At 47.5% G+C, this 27,500-nt stretch overlaps 2 protein-coding genes across 7 annotated transcripts in view; one reads left to right on the top strand and one right to left on the bottom strand.

Moving 5' to 3' along the window:
- elf1 (E74-like ETS transcription factor 1) overlaps positions 1-16,329 on the top strand; it is a 43,798-nt gene extending 27,469 nt beyond the window's left edge. For 3 of the 6 annotated variants that reach the window (XM_060063228.1, XM_060063229.1, XM_060063230.1), the window contains 7 exons: positions 3,174-3,366; positions 4,147-4,248; positions 4,418-4,579; positions 9,684-9,767; positions 10,954-11,146; positions 11,757-12,080; positions 13,361-16,329. In XM_060063228.1, coding sequence (XP_059919211.1) covers positions 3,174-3,366; positions 4,147-4,248; positions 4,418-4,579; positions 9,684-9,767; positions 10,954-11,146; positions 11,757-12,080; positions 13,361-14,189 — 1,887 coding nt within the window. In that variant the 3' untranslated portion in view covers positions 14,190-16,329. Of the gene's footprint in view, positions 1-3,173; positions 3,367-4,146; positions 4,249-4,417; positions 4,580-4,607; positions 7,302-9,683; positions 9,768-10,953; positions 11,147-11,756; positions 12,081-13,360 lie in introns of those variants that run through there. The other 3 variants (XM_060063231.1, XM_060063232.1, XM_060063227.1) reach the window with 3 other exon arrangements.
- Positions 16,330-25,161: 8,832 nt separating this feature from the next.
- Positions 25,162-27,500, bottom strand: part of tnmd (tenomodulin) — a 36,003-nt gene continuing 33,664 nt past the window's right edge. Inside the window, exon 7 of the mRNA XM_060063226.1 lies at positions 25,162-26,009. Within this exon, the coding sequence (XP_059919209.1) occupies positions 25,800-26,009 (210 nt within the window). The 3' untranslated portion in view covers positions 25,162-25,799. The remainder of the gene's footprint in view (positions 26,010-27,500) is intronic.

Raw genomic sequence — 27,500 nt, 5'->3', positions numbered from 1 at the left:
GGGCAGTGCCTCACAGTAGGACGCCAGTAAAGCAGAAGGGAGCCGAGGCAGAGAGGAACCTCCAGGGCAGATGCTGTTGCTGTTAACCGTGGAATGGGGAACTCAGAAATGCAAATGTCCCCGATAGAAAGCACCATTCAGGGTGACAAAGGAGAAGATGTGGCCACAGTCATGGTGGACAGTTGGGTGCCTGTGCTCAAACCCCAACGCCCTCCACGCACACACACACTCCTCTGCTCTTCCTTTTTTGCGGTCACTCGTGTTGGCGTCCATTTGGGTCGGTCCACAGTCCAAACGAGACCAGGGGAGCAGCATCCAGCCTGTGTCGAGAGGGTTCTGTGTAGAGTCCGTGCCCTGGGCGAAGGGATGCAGAATAGTGCGCTGTCCAAATGTGCAAGTTCACATGATCGTGAGGGTCCTGAGGATCTTTCTCTGTGTGTGTGTGTGTGTGTGTGTGTGTGTGTGTGTGTGTGTATGTGTGTGTGTGTGTGTGTCTGTGTCTGTGTGTGTGTGTGTGTGGTGTGTGTGTGTGTGTGTGTTTGTGTTACGTTTTTCAAACACATTCAGACCCACATTTGCAAATCAGCAAGACCACACTCACATGCACTCCATGCCATTGTCTGCCGATCTTCATGTGTTCCCCTCTCTCTCTGTCTGTCTGTCTGTCTGTCTGTCTGTCTGTCTGTCTGTCTGTCTGTCTGTCTGTCTCTGTCTCTCTATGCCTCTGTGTCTGTCTCTCTATGCCTTCATGTCTGTCTCTCTATGCTTCTGTGTCTGTCTCTCTGTCTGTCTATCGTTCTTTTTGTGACTCTCACAGACAGTCACCAGTCAGCCTTGATGGGTCTTCTCTGTCTGTCTGTCTGTCTGTCTGTCTGTCTGTCTGTCTGTCTGTCTGTCTGCCTGCCTGCCTGCCTGCCTGTCTGTCTGTCTGTCTGTCTGTCTGTCTGTCTGTCTGTCTGTCTGTCTGTCTGTCTGTCTGTCTGTCTGTCGGCCTGCCTTGATGTGTGTGTGTGGGGGGGGTCTTGGTACCCTCTTTTGTCTGTCTATCTGTTAGCGATAGTGAGTCCATTTGAGACCGAGTGATAAATGAGAAACACGTTGTGGGTCCCAGGGAGGTCCTGACGGCGTCTGCAGCCAAAGTAATCCATGAATTGTCTTTAGCTCTGCCCCTCACAGACGTTGTGGATTCCTCCAGAAGTGTGTGTGTGTGTGTGTGTGTGTGTGTGTGTGTGTGTGTGTATCTCTCACCACACTGTAATTTGTGTTGACTACTTATGGACTTTCACCTTTATCACGCTGTGGAAGGTCGACCGCGGGCCGTCGTCTGTGATAATCCAACGGCGCCGACTCAGCTAGCTTATTAGCTGAAGGTTAGCCGAAACGGTAGCGTAGCCTTGGACCCACATACCCCCAGCATCACGACCCCCCCCCCCCCCCCCAACACACACACACACACACACACCAGGTCCCAGACACCTGGAATGCCCCTGGGTCTCCAACAATGGAGTCCTGTGAGAAGACACAGATAAGCCTTCATCCATAATGATCTTCCTGCTAGAGTTACCATATCGCCTCTCTTATCCTGTACTGCGGCTCTATTGGTATCATGAGATTCTTCATGCTAGGGTGTCACCTTGAGTGTAAAAGAAATAATGGGTTCCATTGGTGTCATTGGAATTGAATAACAAGTCGGACTACACATGCTATGCGGGGGTAGTATGATGGGTTGTGGTCTCATGCGTTGCGGAGGCAGAGGAGTGATGTCTCGCTGAAGCTCCTTTCAGTTTGACTTCGGCATTCAGAATCTAACTGACTGTTGGGGCTTTGTCGCAATCATGGGCGTACCCCTTTTTATTAAACAATGACAGCCTTGTGGAAGAAATTTATCACAGTCCACATTATGGGGCAGTATATCTAAAGGCACGTTGTTATCTTGAATGTAACTGACTTTCGATTAGCCTTCAGCTGTTTAAGTGGAGCCCTGATATATAAACTGCGTTGCCCTGGCCTTAAGGAAGATGGCTATTGGCCACTTTCAACTTCTTTCTTGGCGAGAACTTGCTGCCACCTACAGGTAGAAATGACGCATGCACGTTCAATTCCAGGACACAAACAGGCTGGCACACAGAAGACAGGCAGACAGGCAGATAAACAGGCAGATAGACAGGCAGACAGACAGGCAGACAGACAGGCAGGCAGACAGACAGACAGACAGACAGGCAGGCAGGCAGGCAGGCAGGCAGGCAGACAGACAGACAGACAGACAGACAGACAGACAGACAGGGGGGACGGACGGACGGACGGACAGACACAGACAAAAGGATACAGTATGGTTAAATTTTTACGTAAAATTACGTAAATCTGCATTCTTGCAGTATATAAACAGCAACAGCCTCTCCACCGAGTCCAAACGATGCATACCTTAACCGAGGGAAACAGCAGCCCCCGCAGGCCCAACGCATTCCAGCCCCCCGTCCGAGATACTCTGCCATTGATTCACATCCACTTCCTCATTGGAAAGGCTTCCAGACAGCGCGTGTGTGTGTGTGTGTGTGTGTGTGTGTGTGTGTGTGTGTGTGTGTGTGTGTGATATCGCATCAAGGCTTGGCTCCATCTTATTGGCCCTTTGCTCATGATAGTTTCCTGCATTAGCAGGAAGCACATGCAGGAAATGAGCGAGTCGAACGTTGGTGGTTGTTTGGTCAGGGCGTGCTTTCCGGCAATTTACCGTCAATCCATAAAGGTTTATTAGGATGGATGTTTTCTTCGGAAATTTGGAGATAGTGAACTGTGTCTGGATTACTGAATCCAACACTTTGCTTATCTATGTTGGGTTTGAAGTTGTTGAGAACACAAACAACCTACTTTTCTTTCATAACAATGGTAACCAGGTTATACAATAACAACAAGGTCTGTGGACTGTAGAAGTTTGCCGTGTTGTTTTTGTTGTACTTTGTATCCTATTGGTCCAGACATATTGATATATATTAACGCTGCAAGGCCGCAAGAAAACACACAAACAAACAAACACAAAAACTCACACACACACACACACACACACACACACACACACACACACACACACACACACACACACACACACACACTCTGAGTAAACAGCCCGCCCGTGACGCCATTTAACAGCTTCCTCCGTGTGTGCTTCCCGTCTCCTGTTTGTGCCCTTCTGCATCCAGCTGGACGACCCTTCCGTGTTCCCGGCCGTCATCGTGGAGCAGATCCCGGCCGCCGACCTCATGCAGGTGTACTCCGGCCTCGAGGCGGACGAGCTGACCAACGGCATCATGGTGGACACCACCCTGCACGTGGTGGAGGAGCCCATCCTGGGCGGGGATGTGGACCTCACAGGTGAGGGAGCGGACGCTGTTGTTCTGTTGGTATCTCCCGCCGTCGGTGCCGATCTGGGGGAACGTACACACACACCCCCGTTACAGTGATGGTACAACCCGGCGATGATGTTAGAGATGTACTGATGGTTCGATTGTCTCCGTACCGAACCTGTCTTACACATCCCCCCGCCGGTGATGGTACAACCCTGTGGTGATGTGAGAGATGTACTCATGGTTCGATTGTCTGCATACCGGTTGAACCTGTTTTGGGGGAACGTAAACACCCTCCTTACGGTGATGGTACAATCCGGTGATGATGTTAAAAAGTTACTTATGGTTCGATTGTCTCCATACCTGTTGAACCTGATTTGGGGGGATGCACACATCCCCCCGCCGGTGATGGTACAACCCGTGATGATGTAAGGGATGTAGTTATGGATGGATTGTCTCCATACCTGTTTGTGTCTAGCAACTTACACCGCAGAAGTATCGTGATTGAATGTTGGGGCTTGAAGACATTAAACAAAAGCCAGCTATAAACATGAGGAATTAAATTACACTGTATGAGTATCTGTATGAAGCACGTTTATCGCTTCAAGTACAGTATGGGCTCTTATCTGAAAACAAATGAAACAGCAAGCAAACGCTGTTTATGCAAAGCTACATCAGCACCATCTAGTGGCTCGTTCCCGACCTTTCAATTGTTTGCGCTAGGAGCCAACGCAAAGTAAATTTCAAAAACACGGTTTACACACGTGATCATACTGATGTTGACATACTTTATTTCCTCTGGAAACAGAGTCGAACGTGTCTACGGACGATAGTAGAGAGACCAGCGATGCAGCGGCTGCCCTCCTCAACATGGAGTCTCCAAACAACATCCTAGATGAAAAGCGCATGAGTGAGTAATACACTGAATACATTGTAATAAATAATTCACCTTCATCCTTCATAATCAATCAGAGCGAAAAGAAGCTCATGTTTGAACTTTGGTGGGGGATAATAATATTGTGTTTAATGCGGATCTCGTGTGTGTGTGTGTGTGTGTGTGTGTGTGTGTGTGTGTTTAGTTCACACCTTTGGCACCCTGCTGGAGTCTGACATGACGTACATCCCTCTTCGGCCGGACCAGATGGACCCCAACGGCATGGACATCTCCCTGGACGAGGACACGTCCTCCATGGACGAGCTGCCGCAGAAGAGTGTCTCCAAACCCCAGAAGAAGAACAAAAGTGAGTCAGCGTTCATGATCTGTCTGCTCGCACACCAGTGGGCGGCACGGGGCTCATAGAGCACGATGACTGGTGACCGGAGGGTGGCTGGTTCGATCCCCGGCTCCTCCTGTGTCGAGGTGTCCCTGGGCAAGACGCCTCACCCTGACTGCTCCCGACGAGCTGGCTGTCGCCTTGCGTGGTTGACCCCGCCGCCGGTGTGTGAACGTGTGCATGAATGGGTGAATGTTAGGCAGTAATGTAAAGCACTTTGAGTGGCCACTGGTTAGAGAAGCTCTTTATAAATGCCGTCCATTTACCATTTACCTGGGTGTGCGTTTGTGTGTTTTGTGAAGGTGCAATTGAAGACTCATTTGTCATTACAGGGGTACTGTTTAAGGTGTTCTCGAGTCTTGTAGTTCGTGCGTTGGTTTATTACACGTCTGAGATTTGCACAAAGTTGAAACATTGCCCTACATTTCTTAATTAGTTAGTCTTTTCCAGCCAGAAAAAGGCTAACCTTTTTAGTCAAAGCTAAGCACATTTTCAGTCTGCTCGCTAGCTGTTGCCACTTAGATCTTATTAGCATGTAAATATGGGCCTGGTGTTAATCATTTTTATTGTTATTGAGTTTCATTATTTACCATGTTGTTTCACAGAGAGAAACAAGAAATATAGATTACAATCTCTTAAAGAGCCAGGGAGCCCAGTGTTTCAGATGTAATTCAACACTATGTGATTTAAAGGCCTGAGAAAGAGAGGTTTAGGAAAGAGGTGTTATGAGTGTTTTTATAAGCAATGTTGTATCTGAGATCCGCCGCGCACCGTATCGTTATGCGATAGGTGTCCGGCCAGCCGAACCTTCACTCGTACCCGGGTATAAAATAGACACCGCTGCTCAGACGGAGCCTCACCGTCCACACACACCGCGTAGAGTTAAAGTACTAAGTGCCCCACTTTCTCTCGGACATCGCAGTCCGCTGCTTCCCAGACGGAGCTCCACACGTCCACGCAAACCGGACCGCCGGGGCCCCTTGGTCGTGACGTCAGACTAGCTTTGAAAAAGGTAGTGTGACGTCACGAACCGAACGCCACCTGCATGCGCAGCAGAGTGGGCCGTTCACGGACTGTTTAGGGGAGAAAAACATAGGATCTTGCCAATTTCTTTCTCTAAATTTGGGAGTTATTTCAGTAATAGTGAAACAATGCCATATATTACCATGTTGAAGATCTAAACGTTTAAAACAAATAAAAGTGTTTTCGGTTGTACTGTCTCTTTAAGAAGTGTGAGGCAATAGGAACAGTTAGCTAGACGGTGTTGCAACACGGAACTAGGTGGCTATTGCACCGAGGGTGAACAGGGTAGGCTTCCGTGTTATGAACTTGGGCAAAAGTTTGTTGAAACTTATCACCAAGTTGGGTAATAACAATAAATCATGAAGTCACCTAATGGGTAAAGGGAACCGAAAGTAATATGGCAGAAGCGGCAGCGGACTCGGCCTGTGTAACCGGACCCTGACCAGCCCTCCGTGCGTCATGGACGGGCTGAAACCACCGTGGACGCTGTGCCTCGACTCCGCTCTCCATTTTTCGAGGACATGGGAGAATTGGAGGGACCAGTTTGTGCTCTATGTGGACTCAACAATGACGACCGAGGAGGACATGGCAAAAGTGAAACTTTTCAGCTGTCTGATCGGCGAGAGTGGCAGGGAGCTACTGGACACATTGATGGGCGTTACGGCCAAGGAGGCCTGGACGATGGATGACATTATAAACACGTTCGATGAGCATTACAACCCTGGCGCGAACGAGACCATGGAGCGGTATCGTTTTTTTTCTAAAAACCAAGGCGCCAGTGAAACCATTGACAGTTACGTCACGGAGCTGAAAGCGCTGGCCCGGAAATGCAACTTTGGAGCTCTGAGAGACTCGCTCATCCGTGACCGGATTGTGTGTGGTAGTCACAATACGGGCATGAGAGACAGACTGCTCCGCCAGAAGAAAATGACGCTAGACACATGTGTACAGCTGTGCAGGGCCGCAGAGCTGCCCCGGGAAAATGTTGAAGTCAAGGTGGAAGAGGTGCATGCAATGCAAGGGGCCGAGCTGCCCCGGGAGAATGTTATAGCCATCTTCGTACCCAAGGTGGAAGAGGTGCATACACTGCAAGGGGCTGAGCCGCCCCGGGCGGATGTTATAGCCATCTCCGGAGCCAAGGTGGAAGAGATTCACGCATTGCAAGGGGCAGAATCGCCCCGGGCGGATGTTATAGAGATCTCCGGACTGTTGTTGGAAGAGGTGCCTCAGAAAAATGTTCTAGCGATATCCGGTCCGGTGTTGGAAGAGGTGCATACACTGCCAGGAGATGAGCTGCCTGAGGAGAATGTTATAGCCATCTCTGGGCCTGATGTGGAAGAGGTGCATACACTGCCAGGAGCAGAGCTGCCTCAGGAGTATGATGTAGCCATCTCTGGGCCTGTGGTGGAAGATGTGCATACATTGCAAGGGGCAGAGCTGCCTCAGGAGTATGATGTAGCCATCTCTGGGCCTGTGGTGGAAGATGTGCACACATTGCAAGGGGCAGAGCTGCCTCAGGAGAACATTAAAGCCATCTCTGGACCGACTGTGGAAGAGGTGCTGAAAACAGCAACATGCAAGAAAAGGAAACTAACTAACTACGAGGTGGATTGCGAGTTGTGTGGAAACACGCATGGAAGAAGCAAATATAAATGCCCGGTGTACGGTAAGAAATGCAAAGAATGTGGCAAAGAGAACCACTTTGCAGTCACACGTAGAACAAGCACGGAACAAAGACACAATACACAACACATGTACACAATGTGGCACAAGTTGATAGTGATGTATCTGAAGAAGGTGAATTCCGTGGACACTAATAAAAGGAATTGCCCCCTGGGCAACGATTTTGTAAAATTCCTTGCAATGTCATTCCTATTAACCTGCTTAATCCTGCTTAAAGACAAAGATTGTACTACTAATGTGTAACAAAGGGCAAACTGAGGCCACTAGGAAAATGTAAAAAAGGCTGGTGAACAAAGGCTGTACTGTGTCACTTCTTGTTAAAATAGCAAGCGAGGCCATGAAACTGATAACAGTGCACTATAAAAACATTCTGGCATTAGATAGAGGTGTTACCTCAGAGAAGCACTCAGGTGAACAATGCGACAGATAAAAGCAGAGTATGGTGATGTGTTCATGGTTGCTGCCTTGAGGGAGAATACAAAATGGAGGTAGGCAACACGTTGAAGCCTGTGCAGCTGACAGACGTGTTCCCGTCCCAATGAGGAAGCCACTGAAGGAAGAATGGCAGGACCCGCGGCGCAGAGGAATCGTCACACCGGTAGAAGGCAGCATGGACTGGATCCGCCAGGTGGTGGTTGTACAAAAGCAGAACAGGAAGCCAAGCATATGCATCGATCCAAGACCTTGGAACAAGGCATTGAAGCGCTCTCACTTACCGCTACCAACCACTGAAGACATTCTGCCGTTCGTACTACCTGTCCAAAGCCAGAGGGTTTTTGTGTGTGTGAGGTCAAAAGTGGTTTCTGGCATGTCGAGCTACGAGATGAATCCAGTTCCCTTACAACGTTGTCAGTTACGGGAGACAATAAACATAGAACGACTGGGAGTGGAACACAGCACAACACAACTTAAATAATACCACAGATTGTTCAGTGCAACGCCTCAGAAACGGGTTTGGGCACGGCACTCTGCAGGAGGGTAAGCCTTTCGCATTGGCAAGCAGTGCACTGAGCAAACAGAGCGGGCTATGCTATATCCAAATAGAAAACAAGTTCTTGGCTATGGTATTCAGCATTAAAAAGTTCCACCACTACACCTGCTAAATTACTGTTCAAAGTCGTCACAAGCCGTTAGAGACGATGGTGAGAAAGCCACTACTGAGTGATCCCAAAAGACTTAAAAAAATGATGCTGCGCATTCAGAGGTTTGATCTGCACGTAGTGTACAAACCAGCTACATACATGTTGCTAGCAGACATCTGAAGCACCGCCTGTCTACCTCAGTGTTCATCCTCTGGCCCAGTGGAGAGGCTGAAATAGAGACTATTAATATGGTGTAACATTTCGCCATCCCTGAAGACCGACTCAATTCACGCTCAAAGCAAGCTGCTGGACAGGAGCCTTATCGTGTTTCTAGACCCCCGTAACACGCCTGGACAGCAGCCCCCTCCGCACACCGTCTCAGAACCACAACCACAGGCACCGGTGGCAGATACGCCTGGAACCAACACAACAGGTCGCGCTGGGGTGAAGCCACAACGCTACAAGGACTTGGTGACTTTAATCACAGAAATAGATTTGTAGCACTAGTCGACTCCGGGGGGGACATGGGGAACAGTTGAAACAATTGCCACTGATGTTTTCTGAAACCTTGATGTAGACTTGTGTTCATGTTCAAATGGTTATGTGCAAGGCTGTTTAAACACTGTACTGTGATGATGGGCCTTATGATGATTTGATGTTGTTCAAAAGAGAGTATATGTTTTAATAACAAAATAAAAGTATAACAGTTTGAGTTGTTTTAGCTTCTAACTGTTGCAGAAAAAAGAAAATAAACTCAAAAGAGAAAGGATGTAACAATAGGAACTATTGTTTAGACGTTGTTGCAACAAGGACGTAGTTTGTGCTTGCACCGAGAGTCAACAGGCTAACTGATATATTTCAAATACGTGCCACGTGCCAAACAAGTTCAATAAAACTCATTACCCAGTTGGGTAACAACAATGAATTCTGTAGTCATCGTATGTGTAAAGGGAACAGAATTTAGTAGCGTTTTCATGGCCGGACCGCAGTTCATGTTAGATATAGCCCCCCTCCTAACAATAATTTGTTCTTCAGCTGAGTAAATGCAGGAGTTTTCTCATTTCTTAATGAAGAGGAGAGCTCAATAATACGACTAGGCCTCAGCCTCAAGCAACAGCAAAACAGCAACACATTTTAAAACACACACACACACACACACACACACACACACACACACACACACACCACTTTAAGAGCTCCGGGTGTCTTTAAAAGCACTAAATATATGCAGTTATTTAGTATCATTCTTAAACCTACTGACGGGTTCCCTCTCTGCTCCGCAGTACGCAAGCCGAGAGCGGTGCGTCCCTGCTCCCCCATCAACACGCCCAGCCTGCCCCTCAGGAAGAAGAGCAAGGAAGGCAAAGGTAACCCCCACCTCCTCCTCCTCCTCCTCCCTCACTTCACTGCCTCCACCACCACCTCCCTCACTGCCTCCACCACCTCCTCCCCCATCTCCCTCACTGCCTCCACCACCTCCTCCTCCACCACCACCTCCCTCACTGCCTCCACCACCTCCACCACTTCACTGCCTCCACCACCTCCTCCTCCCCCATCTCCCTCACTGCCTCCACCACCCCCACCCCCAGGGGGAGAGCCTCTCTTTGAACCCAGTGGAACAAAGCGCCGGTGTCCTCAGGCCCCCGTTGTAAATCATCCTCTGCTCTCCTCTGGTGGAGGAATATGCGAACAGCAGCAGCATCCCGCTCAGCTCCCCCCCCCCCATCAGCCTTCCAGCCCCGGTCCAGCGGGGGCTCAGTTAATTGATGAGGTGCTGCTCTCAGAGGTTCCTCTGCTTCGCGGGTAAAGGAAAGTGATTGTGGGCTTTGGGGCATTATGGTACGCCAGCGAGCCCACCGGGGGCGGGGGGGCTTATTCGCGGCTCTCCCCCTTCCCCCCCCCCCAACACACACACACACACACACACACACACACACACACGCCTCGCCTTGTTTGTGCTGCATGAGGAGGGGGGGCGAGAGAGACGCGTATTGGGGACCAGAGCTGAGGTTCAACAGCACGCATATACATCACACTGTCATGGTGTCTGGGACTCGAGTGGTTTCTGGAAGGGTTGCTGTTTTTAACCACTTCTGGCCAACATGTCGCACAAACAAGAGTAATCTACTGCCAAGACCTGTATAATTAATTTCGTGCCTAGACACATACACCTACACAAGCACCCACATAAACACGCATGCGCACACACACACACACACACACACACACACACACACACACACACACACACACACACACGCGGACACAAACAAGCATGGACTCATGCACACACACACACACACACACACACACACACACACACACTACTGTGACTTGATTTACAGAGTTATAGGGATAGGAGTAGGGCCTGCTGTAATTGCGCTGCTGCCATTTTGCATTTGCTCGGTCAAAATTCTGGAATGCTAAATGAATTACAGTCTTTAGCTCGGCTCCAACGTTCTGCTTTGAAAGGCTCATTTGACTTGCATGTACGTATAAAAAAGGAGACTTTGCCGTGATTAATGTTTCTTTCACCCCCTGCCCAACTTATAGGCAACACCATCTACCTGTGGGAGTTCCTGCTGGCTTTACTTCAGGATAAAAACACCTGTCCCAAATACATCAAGTGGACGCAGCGGGAAAAGGGCATCTTCAAGCTGGTGGACTCCAAGGCCGTGTCGAAGCTGTGGGGCAAACACAAGAACAAGCCCGACATGAACTACGAGACCATGGGCCGAGCCCTCAGGTACGCTGCCGCCAACAAACACACACCCGAATGTACATAAACCAAGAAGCTCGCTCTCTGGGGGGAAAAACTCAACCCAGCCTCAACTGCCTTTATAAATCAGCGTCTATTCAGCACCGAGCCCATCTAACATTGCATGGTGCTAACATTATACACTTACACGTACAACACATGCATACTGATGCAGAAAGTCCCTTTTACATCCAGATGTACTATTTACCGTTACTGTTAGAGACGCTTTTATGAAAACATCGAGGAGCATCCAGCCTTGACATATTTTATCTCAGGCGGCTTGTGGCTCAGGAGGTAGAGCGGGTTGGCTGGTTACCCGAAGGTTGCGAGTTTGATCCCCGGCTCCTCCTTGCAGGGCTTCGCGGTGACCCTGAGCGAGAGACCTGACGAGCTGGCTGTCGCCCTGCGTGGTTGACTCCGCCGTCGCTGTGAATGTGTGCGTGAACGGGTGAATGTGAGGCAGGGTTGTAAAGCACTCGGAGATGCCACTGGTTATGAAAACCATTTACCATCTCAGGACGAACCCAGAACCTTTGGGAAGACCATCCTTCCCCCGTCATCAATAACAACATGTGCCCCCCCCCCCCCCCCCCCCCAGGTACTACTATCAGAGAGGCATCCTGGCCAAGGTGGAGGGCCAGCGGCTGGTGTACCAGTTCAAGGAGATGCCCACGGACCTGGTGGTGATCGAGGACGAGGACCCGGGCTCCGACAGCAGCTCTGTGTACAGCGGCCAGCGGCCTGGGGGCCCGGGCCGCGCCATCGTCCGCGGCAACGGGGCGGGCGGGGCCAGGGCCCACGGCAAGGCCTACAGCCCCCTGTCGGCCAAGCAGGTGAAGAAGGAGCCGCTGGACGACAGCTTCTACCAGGAGTTCAACGGGAAGGAGCAGATCCTGCAGCCGCTGGGGTCGCAGACCATGAGGTGGGCGGGGGCACAGGGTGGTCGGCCATGAGGGGGGGGGGGCACAGGGTGGTCTGCCATGGGGGGGGGGGGGGATACAGGGTGGTCGGCCATGAGGGGGGGGGGCACAGGGTGGTCGGCCATGGGGGGGGGGGGGGGGGGGTACAGGGTGGTCGGCCATGAGGGGGGGGGGGGGGGGGGTACAGGGTGGTCGGCCATGAGGGGGGGTACAGGGTGGTCGGCCATGAGGGGGGGGGGGGGGGGTACAGGGTGGTCGGCCATGAAGGGGGGGGGGGGGGGGGGGGGGGTACAGGGTGGTCTGCAATGTGGTTGATTTGGTGGGAGGTGTTTGGCTATTGGTTCGTTACGATGTCCTAAACACCTGTTTTAAAGGTTGTATCAGTGATTCTAGGCCGAAACATCAATGATGATGATCTGATTTTTCCTCACGATCCGCTGCCCGCCCCATAAGCAGGCCGTCAAAAAAACGTGTCTCTGTAGGCAGCCTACGCTCCGAGATCGTACACGAAAACAAATGGTACTACCGACCACTCAAAACCAAATTAAATAGTATTCCAACCAATCACAGACAGGCGGGTGTTTGCGCTGCGTTCACGATAGTTTTTAATGGATGCACGAAACAAGGAGGGAAGGGGCGTGCTGGCTCTGTTTGTTTGGGATCTCACTTCAAATACCGACAGAAGTGACCCAACATCGCTGATACAACCTTTAACATCTTATGTATATATTATATAGTATCTATTTTTCATACACAATGTAGACCAGTGACTTTTTGTGAATTTCGAAAAGGTCTTCTCTAGATGTTGTGTTTAAAGCGTTTTTTAAAGTTGCGTGTTGCTTTCATAGTTGAACCAAAGTGCTGAAACACGCCTTGTCTGTTCGTAGCAAACGTGTTCCAATATTCAGAAAAGCGTTTCTTAGAGCGGATCAACTCACTGTGCTCTACTTCTGTGGTTCTGAATACTGTTTGATATGGCATTAACTCGGTTCTGTGATTGCTTTCCCTCTGCCATGGAAAATAACTTTTTGAAATCGTCATGATACTGCAGTCAAAGAACTTCAGAAGGAGTCTTATAATTATACTGCGTATGCAATTGCCTTTTTTTTTATACTGTATATATATCAAAAAAGGACCCAGGTTTAAATAATAATTGTATTACAGTGGATTACAACGTAAACCAAATAAATAATACAGAATGCATAGAATGAACACCAGCCCTCCCACCAACGTTGGGCTCTGTGTGACGGCTGTTTGTTGAAACGCTTCCCTCTCCGCTTAGGACCATCAACGTCCCCTCCTCCCTGCCCATGGTCATCACCTCGTCCTGCTCGCTGCATTCCTTCCAGTCCCTGAGCGGCGTCCTGGGCAACGGGGACTCGCTCCACGCCTCCTCGCCGCAGGTCATCCTGCACACCGTGCCCGGCGGCGCCGGCTCCAAGGACGTGCTGACCATCCAGGCGGCCTCGCTGAACCCCGGGCACTGCCTGCAGGAGGGCCTGCCCCAGCAGCTCCTGGTCGCCACCTCCGCCTCCTGCCCGACCTCCGTCAGCCACTCCACCGCCGCCGCCGCCTCCTCCTCCTGCCTCCCGGGCGTGGCCCGCCTGCTCACCCTGGCCGGCCCCGGGGCCCACGCCATGGTGGCCCCCGGGGGCCACAGCGTGGTGGCCCAGCATCCCGGCACGGTGATCGCCACCGTGCTGAAGGCCGGCGACTTCCACGGGCTGCAGGTCAAGGAGGAGCTGATGGACCCCAACTACTTCCAGGCCATGGTGAACGGCGACCCGTGCCTGGCGCAGGGCGGCTTCGACGGGCAGGACACAGAGCAGGAAGGGGCGGAGCTCAACTACAGGACTGTCGTCACCGACGCCCGCCGCCAAGGCCTCGAGGGGCAGGCCGGCGGCGGCGGCGGGGGCCGGGGCGCGGTGAACGGACACTTTTCCCAGAGCAGCAGTCCCAGCGAGGGCCTCACACCGGTGGAGGAGCTGGAGGTGCGGGGGGAGATGTCCCTACAGGCCGAGCCGGGGCCCAAAGGGCTGCCGGAGCTGCCCAACGCCACCCAACTCCCCGTAAACTTTATCCAGATAAAGACGGAGCCCGCGGAGGTGTAGGGGCCGGCGGACTCTACCGTACACAGTGGACGATGCGTATCTGAGCGACGGGGGAAAGGAAGAGCTTCTTTTCACACAGAGAACGATCCGGTCCGCGCGACGGACCACGTGACGCTAGAAGCGCTCGGGGATCGATCTCGGGGTTCTCTGGGTGTTTGTCTGGTTGACGGACGGCAGGGTCGACCTCGTGTGTACTCTTATGTTTATGTATTTGAAAGATGTCATTAGGATTTTTAATAAACACACCGTGGACGCAACACACACACACACACACACACACACACACACACACACACACACACACACACACACACACACACACACACACACACACACACACACACACACACACACACACACACACACACACACACACACACGTGCAGACACACACAAGATCTCGGTTCCTGTTAGGAGAACAGCCATTTGTCAGACTAGGGATCCTTATATACCAACTGTGCCAGTTAAGTTATTTTCTTCCTACGAGAACGTCGTACATGGCACGGCGTTGATGCAGGAGTAAAGAGACAGTATCTCCACACAGGGGAACCACAACAACCAAACACAACAGAAGAAGATGAAAGCCAAAAGGTGCAATTAAATCTCATTTGAGAGATAATGTGCTTTTATTTGTTTGTTTTTTTCTCAAACGCGCCGTAATGCCGGAACAAAAGTAGCGGCGTTGTGGTGTTCAATCAGACAAAAATATATAGAGAGAATTTCAAAGAAAAAATCACACCAAAGACTAAACTGAAGAGTGCCTTAAAGGAAAGCTCAGCTCAAGATGTCCTCGGAAAAATATGAGTTTTTTTACGTTTAAAAAGTCAAAATTCCTCTCTTTGTATCCATTCTTTCTGTAATGTATGCGTTGCCCTCTCTTTTTGCCCTTGAAGCACTGTTTTTTTTGACAATTCTGGGCATTTTCGTGTCCGCCATGTAAAGACTACTGTTGTGTTTGTAAATAGCTAAAGACAGCATGGGGACAAAGAGCAATGAAGAGAGGAAGATGAAAAATACAAATAATACAATATGAAATAGAATATATATGAATATATATATATATAGAGAGAGACAATACAAATATACAATTGAGATACAATTTTAAGGCCACAAGAAATTTATTTATTTTTCGATTTTTCTAAATTCTGTATAAAAACGGCACATTTGTTTTTCTATTTAGCTATATCATGAGGGAATATTAGAGTAATATCTAAAAACCAGGATGTTGATTCGCTATTTCTGTCTTTTAAGACTGGCATTTTTCATTGTTTAAGCTTTCTGTGTAATCAGCATAGCTGTGCTATATTGTAAAGGCAGCACACGGATGTGTAAACGTCCCCCATGATGTGGATGATTTAAACATGCATTATACCTTCCTTGCTTTCCTCTCTTCAGTGGACATACTTCTTTACCGATGCCATTTTACAGACTTTAACGGATTTATTTTAGACTCCGATTTTTATACGCTTAAAATAACAGTACCCCAATCACAATGGTACCTACCAAACTGAATATCTACCTTCTTCTGCTCATGGTCTTCTCCGTGGTGCACTATACTCTGTTGAATCTGGGCTTCCTTCATTCTATCGGCTGGTTGTTGGACCACTAAAGCAAGATGTATGATTGGACCAGGAGTCCATGCTAAAGTCTTATTGATTGTAATCACGGGGTAAAAGTGTGACCCACATCTGCTCAGGGGTCATAGATGACGATTTGAATGTATACCCTACACAGCCCTACTGGAGAAATACAAACACAAAAATAACTATCTATGACACTGGATTGGGTGAAATGCTCCTTTTCCATGACATTGAGGTGGGGTTGAAACTGCTTTGTTTTTATTCATTTTCCTTAACAGTGTAACATATATCAGGTGCTGGCTTTCACACGCTGCCTTGGACCACTGTTTTTAAAACCTGGAAGTATGTCCACTGCTCTCGTTCTCTTTGATTTTATTATCATCGTCTTTGTCTCTTTCGTTGTCCTCCCCTATGCTGAACATAGATTCGATTATTAAGGAACATTATAATGTTATAATTAAAAACAAGATGTACTATGAAATGCATTATCTTATTTTTATGTTGACGTTTTTACATCTATGGTGGAAATGCATTAAACACACATGGTCGCGAAAGATAAACGTCCCGTGACTTGTTTTCAATCACAAAGCCTCTACTTCGTCTTCTTCATCCTTTTCCTCGGCCTTGGTGCTCACCTTCTCCGAGCAGGGAGGCGTGCGGAAGAGAGTATCCCGTTTAAAGACGAACTCCCGGATCCGGCGATTGAGAGAGAGAGAGAGAGAGGGCGGGACATTCAGTTAGGTTTAGCGTCGAGAGCTTTACAGTTTTTCTCAGTCGCTTTGGTACATTTCTCAGATCAGAATTGAAATTTGCAAAACAGTAAGTGCATTTCTCAAAACAATTCGTACAAATAGCAAAACAACATGGATTTCATGCAAAAGCCATTCTCTTGCTCAAAATCCTTAGTTCGTTTCTCAAAATCTGTGTCAATGAACATGTCAGTGCCATCACAATGACAAGTCCTTGTGTCATTGTGTACGGATAAGACAGTCAAATTGCTTAGTCATGTTGTCAATGTAACAATGTACTCTGGAGGAATGTTCTGATGTAAACTATGGCTAAAGTTTTGAAGACAATTATTGTAAATTGTAAGTTACACCTTGGTGTATGAGGGAGATTGATTGCAAGAGACTGGACAAGATTCACATTCACGCTTTGACTGTACGTTAATTTGTTGACAGACCATGTCATTGCTAGAAATGTGAACATAGGAAAATCTCCTTAGGGTAAACTGTACATGCTTTGCTGTAGGAATTACAGTGCAGTCTTCCTACACCTCCTTACGTTCCTGTCTGTTGGGCCACAAATTCTCATTCTCACGCAGCCTCACTCCTCTTCCTCTTCTTCTCTCAGGCTATTGACCCTGTCCAATTCCTTGTCCTTCCATTGTCAGACAATGTAACATTGTGTTGTGCTCCAGCTATATTGCCAGTTCATGGTTCAGGAGATGCACCTTTGAGCTACTTCAGTAAACTGGTTGATCGTTGGTTGACAACACTTCACACATTTCCCTTCTTTAGAGAAAGTCAAGATTCACCTGGTAGCACACATCTATATATATATATATATATATATATATATATATATATATATATATATATATATATATAGGCCTATTGATGAAACGTAATTTAATCCTTTGTGGTATCGTTGTTTCGGGCTAGGTATGACTCGGGAGAGATAAATGTTCTACCTTGGTCATTCAGAGACACAAGGTCAACAAGCTGGCACTCTCGAGGTGGTTCATGAAGCATCCCTCGAACACAGGTAAGAATTCAGTTTATATTGAAATATGAAATAGGCGGAGTGGTAAGTAAGCCACTCCTACAGGTTCTAATTGACCCAGGTGACCCTACGTCTCTCTTGGCCTGGAGGGCGGAATGACAAAGAGGCCATGTTTGTAGAGTCGTACTTATCTCAGTCCCATTGAACTGAATATTGTGTGTTGACCAATCTTTGTGTAGAAGAAGCTATTCAGGACTTGTGTTAGCACAACAAATATGTGGTCCAGTAGCTTGAATCCTGTGGTCTAAATAAAACATAGACTAAATGAATGTGTATATGTGTATATATATATATATATATATATATATATATATATATATATATATATATTAAAATAGGCAGTGGCTACAGTCAGAGGATCCTGTATCTGTTCCATCCTACCAAGTGAAGCACTGCCACACACAGGGACGCTCTGTCTCTCTCTCCTCTTCATCTCAACCCACCCCCCTCCCACCTCTTTATCACTTTCTGTCCCCCCTCACTCTCTTTATCTCTCTTCATCTCGGACCTCCCCCAGCTCCCTTTTATCTATATTCCCATCTCTCTCTTCTTTACCCCCTCGCTCTCTCCCATTTAATCTCTCTCGCCCCTTGCTCTGTGCCTTAACCCCACTCTCCCGTTATCTTCAATGATCTCTCTCTCTCTCTCTCTCTCTCTCTCTCTCTCTCTCTCTCTCTCTCTCTCCTCCCCCCCCCACAGACCCCACCCACACAGCTTGTGTGTGTGTGTGTGGTCTTCTGTGTGTAGGGGTGTGTGTGCGCACTGCAGTAGAGTTTATTGGGAGCTATCCTGCAGTGTGCCGGGTGTGCGACTCCCGCCAAGAGAGAGAGGCACTGATTCACCAATCACGGCTGCTTTGCCTCCGCGCTCCCGTTTCAGGGCACGCCATCCGATGGACCTTCAAGTGGCAATGTGATTGGTCCCTGTTACTTTATTAGGCGGGAGACTTTCAGAATAAAAAAAAAAGAGAGGGACTATATTAATTATAGTTTAGTTAACAATTTGATTTTTTTATTGCTAAAATGTATGTTACTCTAAATTGCATAATTAAGTTATGTATAAATAATAAAAACGTTTCTGTACTTAGGGGGCTTCCGGCAAATACTACTTCACTGTTTCGTATACCCTGATTGGACATAATTCAGTTTGGATGATTCAGCCTCCCCCATTACCGCACCCCGCCCCTCCTCCTAAAAACACCCCTCTGACGCACTAATACGCCCTTTACGCTTATTGTATGATGTACGACGTCCTGGCACTTAAAAATAGTGCTTAGCAATCGTGTAGCGTCTTACCCTAGCTATCTGTGATGTGTACGGGGAATGGCCTAACCTAGCGACTTTTATTGCTTTGCACTTGGTTCTATGAACATCCTTACTGTACCAACAGAGATATATTCTTGCTTCACTTTCTTCTGTCAAATGTACTTTGTAAGTCGCTTTAGATAAAAGCGTCTGCCAAATGTCCTAAATGTAAACAAAACAAGGAGCGCTACTACACGATGTTCTGTAAAATCGAACCAGCTGTGCGTCTGTGTGACGCTGTGTGCAGCTGTGTTTCGGGAGCGTTGTAGTACGATTCCTGTAAAGAGAGGTACAGGCCAGCCAGCACTTTTCATTTGCAGAATACATCAGTGAGAGGACTTGATCGTACCGATAACAATATTGAGATAACTATCGATGGGCATTGACTACAGATATGTCAAGATAATGTTAAGTTATGAGCTAGTTGACAGTGGTGCTTTAACAGCAACAACAACCCTTCGGAGGTGTTTGCTCTGCGTTCGAGAACACAGAGGGAAGTAACCAACCCAGCAGAGGACCCGGAACGTGGCCAGATGTGCTGATCCATGAATGAAATCTAGTTTGTAAATCCAGTTCTGGAGACACGATCAAAACACATTGTAGAGCTCATGGAAGACTACAGGCGAAACGCTGTAAAGACGATGTGTGCGATTATTATGGTAAATAAGAAATATACCCTAGAGAGGGAGAGTAAGAGTTAGAGATGAGGAGTGCAGAGAGAGAGAGAGAGAGAGAGAGAGAGAGAGAGAGAGAGAGAGAGAGAGAGAGAGAGAGAGAGAGAGAGAGAGAGAGGAGAGAGAGAGCTCTTCCGGGGGCTGGATGGGGAAGTGTTTTGTGGCGCCCGAGGCCGGTGACACGACACGAGTGTTTACTGCGTCGCAGTGGGAGCTGTTTGAAGGATGATGCCTGACATCAGTGCCAGGCCTGCAGCTTGTTGCTGAGAGAGTACAGGGAGCGATGATTCCACCGCCATGCCAGCACAGCGCCTGGTGGGACATGACAGAGGAAGCGAGCTGTAGCGTGGTGCGGCCTGCAGGCTGGCGCAGCCTTCATGGCCTTGTTCCTCCCAGTTTAGGGACCAATCAGCTGTAGAATTAAAACCTTTTAAAATTTCAGTTAATATTAATTGTGTATTTTGTGCATGTTTTTCTTTTAACGCGCCGTTGTGAAAAACCCGTTGTTTTTGGTGTCGTCTGGTAGCCGACATGTGGCGGCGATGCCCCCGTCGTCCACAAGATGGCACTGGTGAACCACGTCTAACGCGAACCCAACCCTGGAAGAGATTCTATTCCTGAAAATAATTAGTTTAAAGTACGGAATTGAATCATACATTAGTTTACATTCTGCCCGGCCAGAATGCAAACCCCTAAACGGATGGCTAAATAATCGTTGAAATAAAAAAAAATAAACAGCTCGAGGTCATTTTTCTTCCACATATGATGCAGCAACAAATGGCCATCGCTCACTTGGGAATGTGGGAATGATATTCCCAACGAGCAGAATCATCTAGCCGCTCTGCATGGTGGTCAGACACGCGCCTCCATCCCCAACCTCTCTCCATCCTTCTCTCCCGTCGGGGCAGCAATAAAAGTGTTTTTCATCGTGAATAAAACATTAAAGGGAGGGATTTGAAATAAGAGACTAATTTGTTCTAATGCTTCGTTTGAGGAGCCATGGTTCTGTGTGGCGTTCTGCGCGCCTCTAGGGGACGGGCTGTGCAGTTTCATAACCATTGTGGCGCCTGCTGGTTCTGAAAAAAATACTAACCCAACCGCCCTGACAGAATTCACATAATCTGGTATCCCATCTATCTCTCTCTCTATCTCTCTATCTATCTATCTATCTATCATCTATCTATCTATCTATCTATCTATCTATCTATCTATCTACTATCTATCTATCTATCATCTATCTATCTATCTATCTCTCTCTCTCTCTCTCTCTCTCTCTCTCTCCTCTCTCTCTCTCTCTCTCTCTCTCTCTCTCTCTCTCTCTCTCTCTCTCTCTCTCTCTCTCTCTCTATCCCTCTATCCCTCTATCCCTCTAACGCTCGATCGATCTCTCGATCTCTCTCCTCTAACGCTCAATCTCTCTATGACTCTCTCACTATCTCTCTATCTCCCTATCTCCCTATCATCCACCACCCATCCCTCTGTACCTCAATAGAGACGTTTTTTCTTATCTGAAAGCTGCAGTGGGAGAGTCAGTGACTCCATATTGTGCGGGGGGTGTGTATGTGTGTGTGTGTGTGTGTGTGTGTGTGTGTGTGTGTGTGTGTGTGTGTGTGCGTGTGGGGGGGGGGGGGAGCCCTATGCAAAGCTTCCCATGGCTTTCGAGATCTCTGCCGCTCTAAACTCCTTCGTCTAATCGAGGCGGGGTGGAGCACGAGGTCGGGCTTTTCTTCGGTTTTCGTCGTTCTTTTGTCTCAACAGCCGAGACAAGCGCTTTGTAAGCTAGCTTCGATATCTCTCTCCCAGCCGCTCCGAGTGAGCGGGAGCCACCCGGAACGCCTCCCCCCGGTTCTCCTGCCAGGAGGACGGCGATGGGAGTCTGCCTCCTCACAGCCATTTGGTAGGACCTTGTTTTAAAAGGAAGTGATCGAAGGCATGAAATCTCTCATTACTTTAATTTGATTCAACATTTCATGTTTGATTCCACCACAGCAAAATTTAGTACTATTAGGAATGTAGATGTAATCACATGCACGCACACACGCACACGCACACGCAGGCACACACACGCACACGCACACGCACACACACACACACACACAGGGCAGCACTGAAATCATCGTCAACAGACCATGCACATTGTTAGATTGATTGTAAGACTGAATTACGCAGACATTAGAGGATTCCGGTATGCAAGAAATATTAGCATATATTATCATTAACAACCAGCATTATATGAAGGAGCAGTTTGGCTGCCATTTTGATGTTTAACCTCAACACCGCCAGCATTATACATCAGTTCAACGTGGAGTTCAACGTCACCCTACACTTTTTGAATGTGTACCAGTTAATCAAACACTAGACAAACAACCCCAGTTTAATAAACACCACACATTATAGGCAGTCTAGTTTACAGTATACAAACACAGCAGTTTAACAACAATACACACCGTATAGCTGTTTGGTGAACACAATACAAACTACAGCAGTTTAATAATCCTTACACACTATGGCAGTTTAGTGAACACAATACAAAATACAGGAGTTTCATCAACACTACACATTATAGCAGTTTGATAAACAGAATACAAACAACCTGCATTCTAATAAACACTCCACGTTGTAGAAGTTTGGTAAACCGAATACAAACTACAGCAGTCTAACAAACACTGCATACACTATAGCAGTTAGTAAACACGATACAAACTACAGCAGTTTAATAAACACTACACACTATGATAGTTTGGTGAACACAATACAAACTACAGCAGTTTAATAAACACTGCACACACTATAGTAGTTTGGTGAACACAATACAAACTACTGCAGTTTAATATTCCTTACACACACTATGGCAGTTTAGTAAACAGGATACAAACTACAGCAGTTTAATAAATACTACACACTATAGCAGTTTAAAAACATACAAACTACTCGAGTCTAATACAACTAAACTAAAGCGAGAGAGAGAGAGAGAGAGAGAGAGAGAGAGAGAGAGAGAGAGAGAGAGAGAGAGAGAGAGAGAGAGAGAGAGAGAGAGAGAGAGAGAGAGAGAGAGAGAGAGCGAGCAGAGAGAGAGAGAGAGAGAGAGAGAGAGAGAGAGAGAGAGAGCGAACGTCGTTCAACAAATCAACATTTGTTTTATGAACTTTTCAGGATAGCCTGCGGGTTTGGCAGCGCCCAAGTGTCAGTTCATTTGAAGTATGTCTGCAATTATTGCATTTGTTAACTCTTGCCCACTATTTTTTTACTTGACATGGTTGCTTTGGGCTATGACACTATTGATTTAAAAAATACAATGTGGTTGCAGTGCAAACTCGTCTATTTATCAGAAAATCCACATTAATGTGTGTGTGTACTGTGTCGTAAATATTATATTTGTATGAAAGGACAGATGATATTATTGACTGATTGGATATTTTTCGAAGTCTTTTGAGCCATAAGTCATCTAATTTTTAAAATATGTCGCTTATGAATGCAATTCAACACGTCCATTAAAAGAGTGAAGCTCCAAGGCATGCCAAGTGAAGTAATGGTTGGTTGAAAGCTAGTCATTGCTATTATTTAGTGGCTTGGGAAAGGGACCTTTTGTATTTGTAGCTTTTATACATCAATGTCTGAATTCTTTTTTTTTAATGGCTTACAGTAACAAACTGAATCTTTGCACTATGATGGTAAATGGACTGCATTTATATAGTGCTTTTCTAACCAGTGGTCATTCAAAGCACTTTATAATAGGTTAGGTCATCACCCAACAGTCACTCATTCATACACTCACTCACACACCGACGTCTAACATTCAAGGTCACGGCCACCTCATCAGAGGAGTAAGGCTTAGGTGTCTCGACACTCTGTCAAGGTGTCTTTGTAAGTCGAATCGACGTGTCAGAAAATTGTGCGATTGTTGTGCTAGTGCTAACACCAGTTCTGATGTGACAACAACATACAAATGTTTAGGGCTCTGAGAGAAGTCAGATCTTATAGACGTGGCTTCTTTACCATTACGCCCACACCAGTATAGACTGGAAAGGTACCTGGGTAAATCAGATCCTTTGGGCGTGGCTTTTTACCACTCCACCCATACCAGTATAGACTGAAGATGAACTTGGATCCGGTAGATGCATACGCTGCTTCTGGGACCAGCTCCAGAGTGCTCGTCTGTTTCCCTTGTATCTCTGAATAAACAATCGTGTTGGACCTTTCCTTCTCTTCGAGTTATAACTATCCCCAAAACCCCCATACCCGAGGCATCAGAGATGAGTGGCACCACAGCATGGCCTGGCCTCTAGGAAGAAAAGCCTGTCAGTGCTATTTAGTGGTGGGGCTGCAGGATTGACTCTTCTTCATTTCCAAACCATTAAAGATGATCCAAAATAATTCAAATACAAACTGTGTCAACAGCAGCTGCCGTTCCGTACCCCTCTGGCGGAGACGATCCCCTGTGTCGGCTCTTCTGCTGAGTTCAGTGGTGCTGCGTGAACGGTACGTTCACACGTATTTAAAATGCAGATTCTGTCATGATCAGTTGTGAATACCTGAGACAGACAGGAGCTCTCTGTCTCCAAGGATACCGGCCGCTGTTTGATTTAATTGGTGTAAAATACAAATCAAGGTTTATACATTATTATTAAGGTATGTCAATTAGCCTATGCGAGGCTAATAGTAGCTATGCTATAGTAGAAAATATAATCTGTCAAATTGTCATATGTTTAAGATCCATGTTCTCGTCCTTTAGTGGAGGCATCGCCCCTCGTTGTTGGAAACTGATAAGCCGATCTAGTATTTCCAAGAATTTAAACCGCATAGAAGTTACCAAAAACGAAGCATCATTGAGCCGCATATCTTAAAAAAACCCATGATAAACGATCGACAATCCGTCTACGATGGGCCTGACTAGATTAGACTACAAGATCAAAGACATCCTTATTCCACCGGTGTGTTTTTTTAAATCAACTCACGTCGACGGCACGCGCCCCCATCGCTTAATATCACCTTCGGAACACACCATACGGTGCCTCGTTCTTCTTTCTGCAGTTTTACTAGCGGCAGTGTGTTGGAGGCGGCCCCAGACCATACTGTTCTGCTGTACCTGGAGAGACGCCAGTTTGACCCTGAAAAAAACACATTATTTACAGGAGGAGCTGTTTTAATGAACCACTCTGAAAATATAGGGAGATGTATAATGTGTGCGACCAATCCTAAATACCAGCGATTTATGGCTCCCCCATCACATCTATCTGCTCTGTTTATCGCCCCCCCCCCCCTCCCTGGTCTGGGTCAGTGTGCCAAGAGACGGCACCCTCCCCACTTTTAGACACCCTGCTTTCTTTCTGCCTGCCTGCCCCATGCAATCGAGTGGATCTCGAACACATGTACCATTCACATGCCATTAGGCAATTCAGAAACTCCAATTAGCCTAATGTGTGTTTTTTGAGACGGCAGCAATAGATCATGGAAATTAGTGGATATTCTTTAAGGCTAAATACAAATATATATTATATATTATATATTATATTAAATATTATATATATATTTATATATATATAACTAGTTGATCTATCCTTTCATCACATCATATTATATTATATGAAATCAACACATTCAAACACATCACACATAAGACAAGAGATGATTATCTTATATTCAAAGATATTATTTTAATCAGTTACAAAAGAATTGAATGGAACCAATGTCAAAGATATGGCATCAAATGTTACTTTGTTTCGTCTAAGAATAATCTTGATATCTTAACTTAAATATACATTAGTTTAGATATCTTAAAACATACATGGTGAAATACTGCGTGTCTTTGCTAAAAATAGAAACAGCCACAATGCATTTTATACACATTGTTGTTTGTTGGTTTAACGCAGCATCCAACCTAGCACCACAACAAGCTTAATTCCCCTTCCCACACTAAGTCTCCTTGCTCTTTTTTTTTTTACACACAACACGAATGGCAAACGAATGTCGAGTGCCTCGGATAAAAGGCACTTTAAACATGCAAAAGGACAACATCACTCCCGACACAAAGGCCAGCAGGTGAAGAAGGAATTCAGCCACCACACTGGACTCACAACAAGGCTACAACGGCCGACTGTTCACTAAGCTTTTCATTTCATTGTGGAGCACGTAATAAATGTGTGCCACGGGTTTCCTGCCTGCACTAGACGTGTGTCGGCGTATTGATGGATGGGAAGCAGCACCAACAATGACGTTAACAATATTGAATGCAGGGCAGCAAATAAAAAAGGAACACCACCAGTCTATTCAGACCCTCCCCAGCATGCGTGCGATCCACCAATTGCAGGGCATGACGATCTGGCAGATGACCCGCCCCCCTTGGTAGAAGTACGGCCAGGGGTTGTACCCGCCTAGGGGCTCGTAGTAGCGCCGGCAGTAGCGATAGCCACTGCGGCAGTGCTGGCAGCAGTAGCCGTTGTCGTCCAGGCGGTTGTCCAGCTCTATCCCGGCGTCGCGCTGCAGAGGACACAGGGCGGTGCCGGCTCCGTCACACAGAGACTCAGAGGCCGCGGATCCATAGAGACTACATTACCCAGGACGCAGTGCAGCACTGTGACTCCCTGCGTCTGTGTGATGCAGAGGCTGGATCACACAGAGGCAGAGGGACAGAGGACTGGGGTGTGTTCTGGGTAATGTAGTCCCCGACATCACATGGAGGCAGAACAGTGGGTTGTGTACTGAGTAGTGTAGTCTCCATGGATTGTGTTCTGGGTAATGTAGTCTACATCACACAGAGGCAGAAGAGTGTGTTGTGTACTGAACAATGTAGTCTCTGACCCACATAGAGGCAGAACCGTGGGTTGTGTACTGGTTAATGTAGTCTCCATGGATTGTGTTCTGGGTAATGTAGTCTCCATCACACAGAGGCCAATAGAGAGAGAGAGAGGCAGAGCACTGGATTGTGGTAAATGATGAGCATGCTGTGGTTGTACTGTAGGTCACACAGTATTTATGGCAACGCTAAACGGACGCGCAAAGATCAAACCGCATCCAAGTCTGATCTTTTCTTTACCTGTTTAACCGGGATGAACAACGCGAGGCGACAGGTGACAAGGGAGATCACGATCGCTGTGAAAGTGGGTCGGCGTGATTTACAGTAAGGTCTGACTGGGAGCATAAAAAAAAGGGTGTAATACCCTTGACCTTTTCCCGCATGCACCAGAGCCATCGCTTACTCCTCAGCCGTGAGGTGCTTCATCTCCGGCTCCTCACCCCCCCCCCCCCCCTGGCCCGAGCGGGGGCCGTGACATTGGCGTTTACCGGCATAATTACAGCGTCCCTTTCATCTCTGACCCCTCCCTCCCCGGACTGCGGCCCTGCACTCCAGAATGAGCGGCCCTTCTCCATTAAAGCGTTGGCATTAGAGCGAGGCGTCTCACTGCCTCCCCCTGACCTTGACTCTTAAGTGGATGGCACATTCCTGGAGCAATTAGCAGGGTAATGATCGCCTAACAAGCATTCTTTCATTCGCCCGCACCGGTTTGCCTCTGAATTAATAGAGGGGGCCCGAAACCCAAATGAAAGGTAAATTGGGTAGAATTAATGGCCCTTGGTTTTTTCCCTTTCCCTGCGAGTTCTTTCTTCTTCTCCTCCTCCTCCTCCTCCGTCGCCGTGTCCTGTGCCATCTCCACCCGGCGGATCTGCCAGGCCTTTGATCAGGAGGAGCTCAGTGCAACGCTGGGAACAAGTGCCACTTAACTCGCCCCGCTAGTTGAGGCTGTGAATGCCCTCAGTTCGCATTTGACCACATTTCAATCTTCTGGAGTAAATGAATCCTGGGAGACAATCCCCAGCAGTCTGTCTTGTTAAAAAGCTGTCTGAGGGTCCGGGAGATAGACCCCGCGGACGGGCGCCGCGGAACAAGTCGGCGGTGCTTGATACAACCGCAGTATGTCTGCCAGGGTTATATATTTATATATCTTTGTGCATGCCATGCAGTGATCATTT

Source organism: Gadus macrocephalus, chromosome 10 (genome assembly GCF_031168955.1).
Source record: "Gadus macrocephalus chromosome 10, ASM3116895v1".
In the NCBI taxonomy this organism is placed as follows: Eukaryota; Metazoa; Chordata; class Actinopteri; order Gadiformes; family Gadidae; genus Gadus; species Gadus macrocephalus.
The sequence above is the reverse complement of the archived record's forward strand: the minus strand, read 5'-3'. Positions and strand labels throughout refer to the sequence as shown.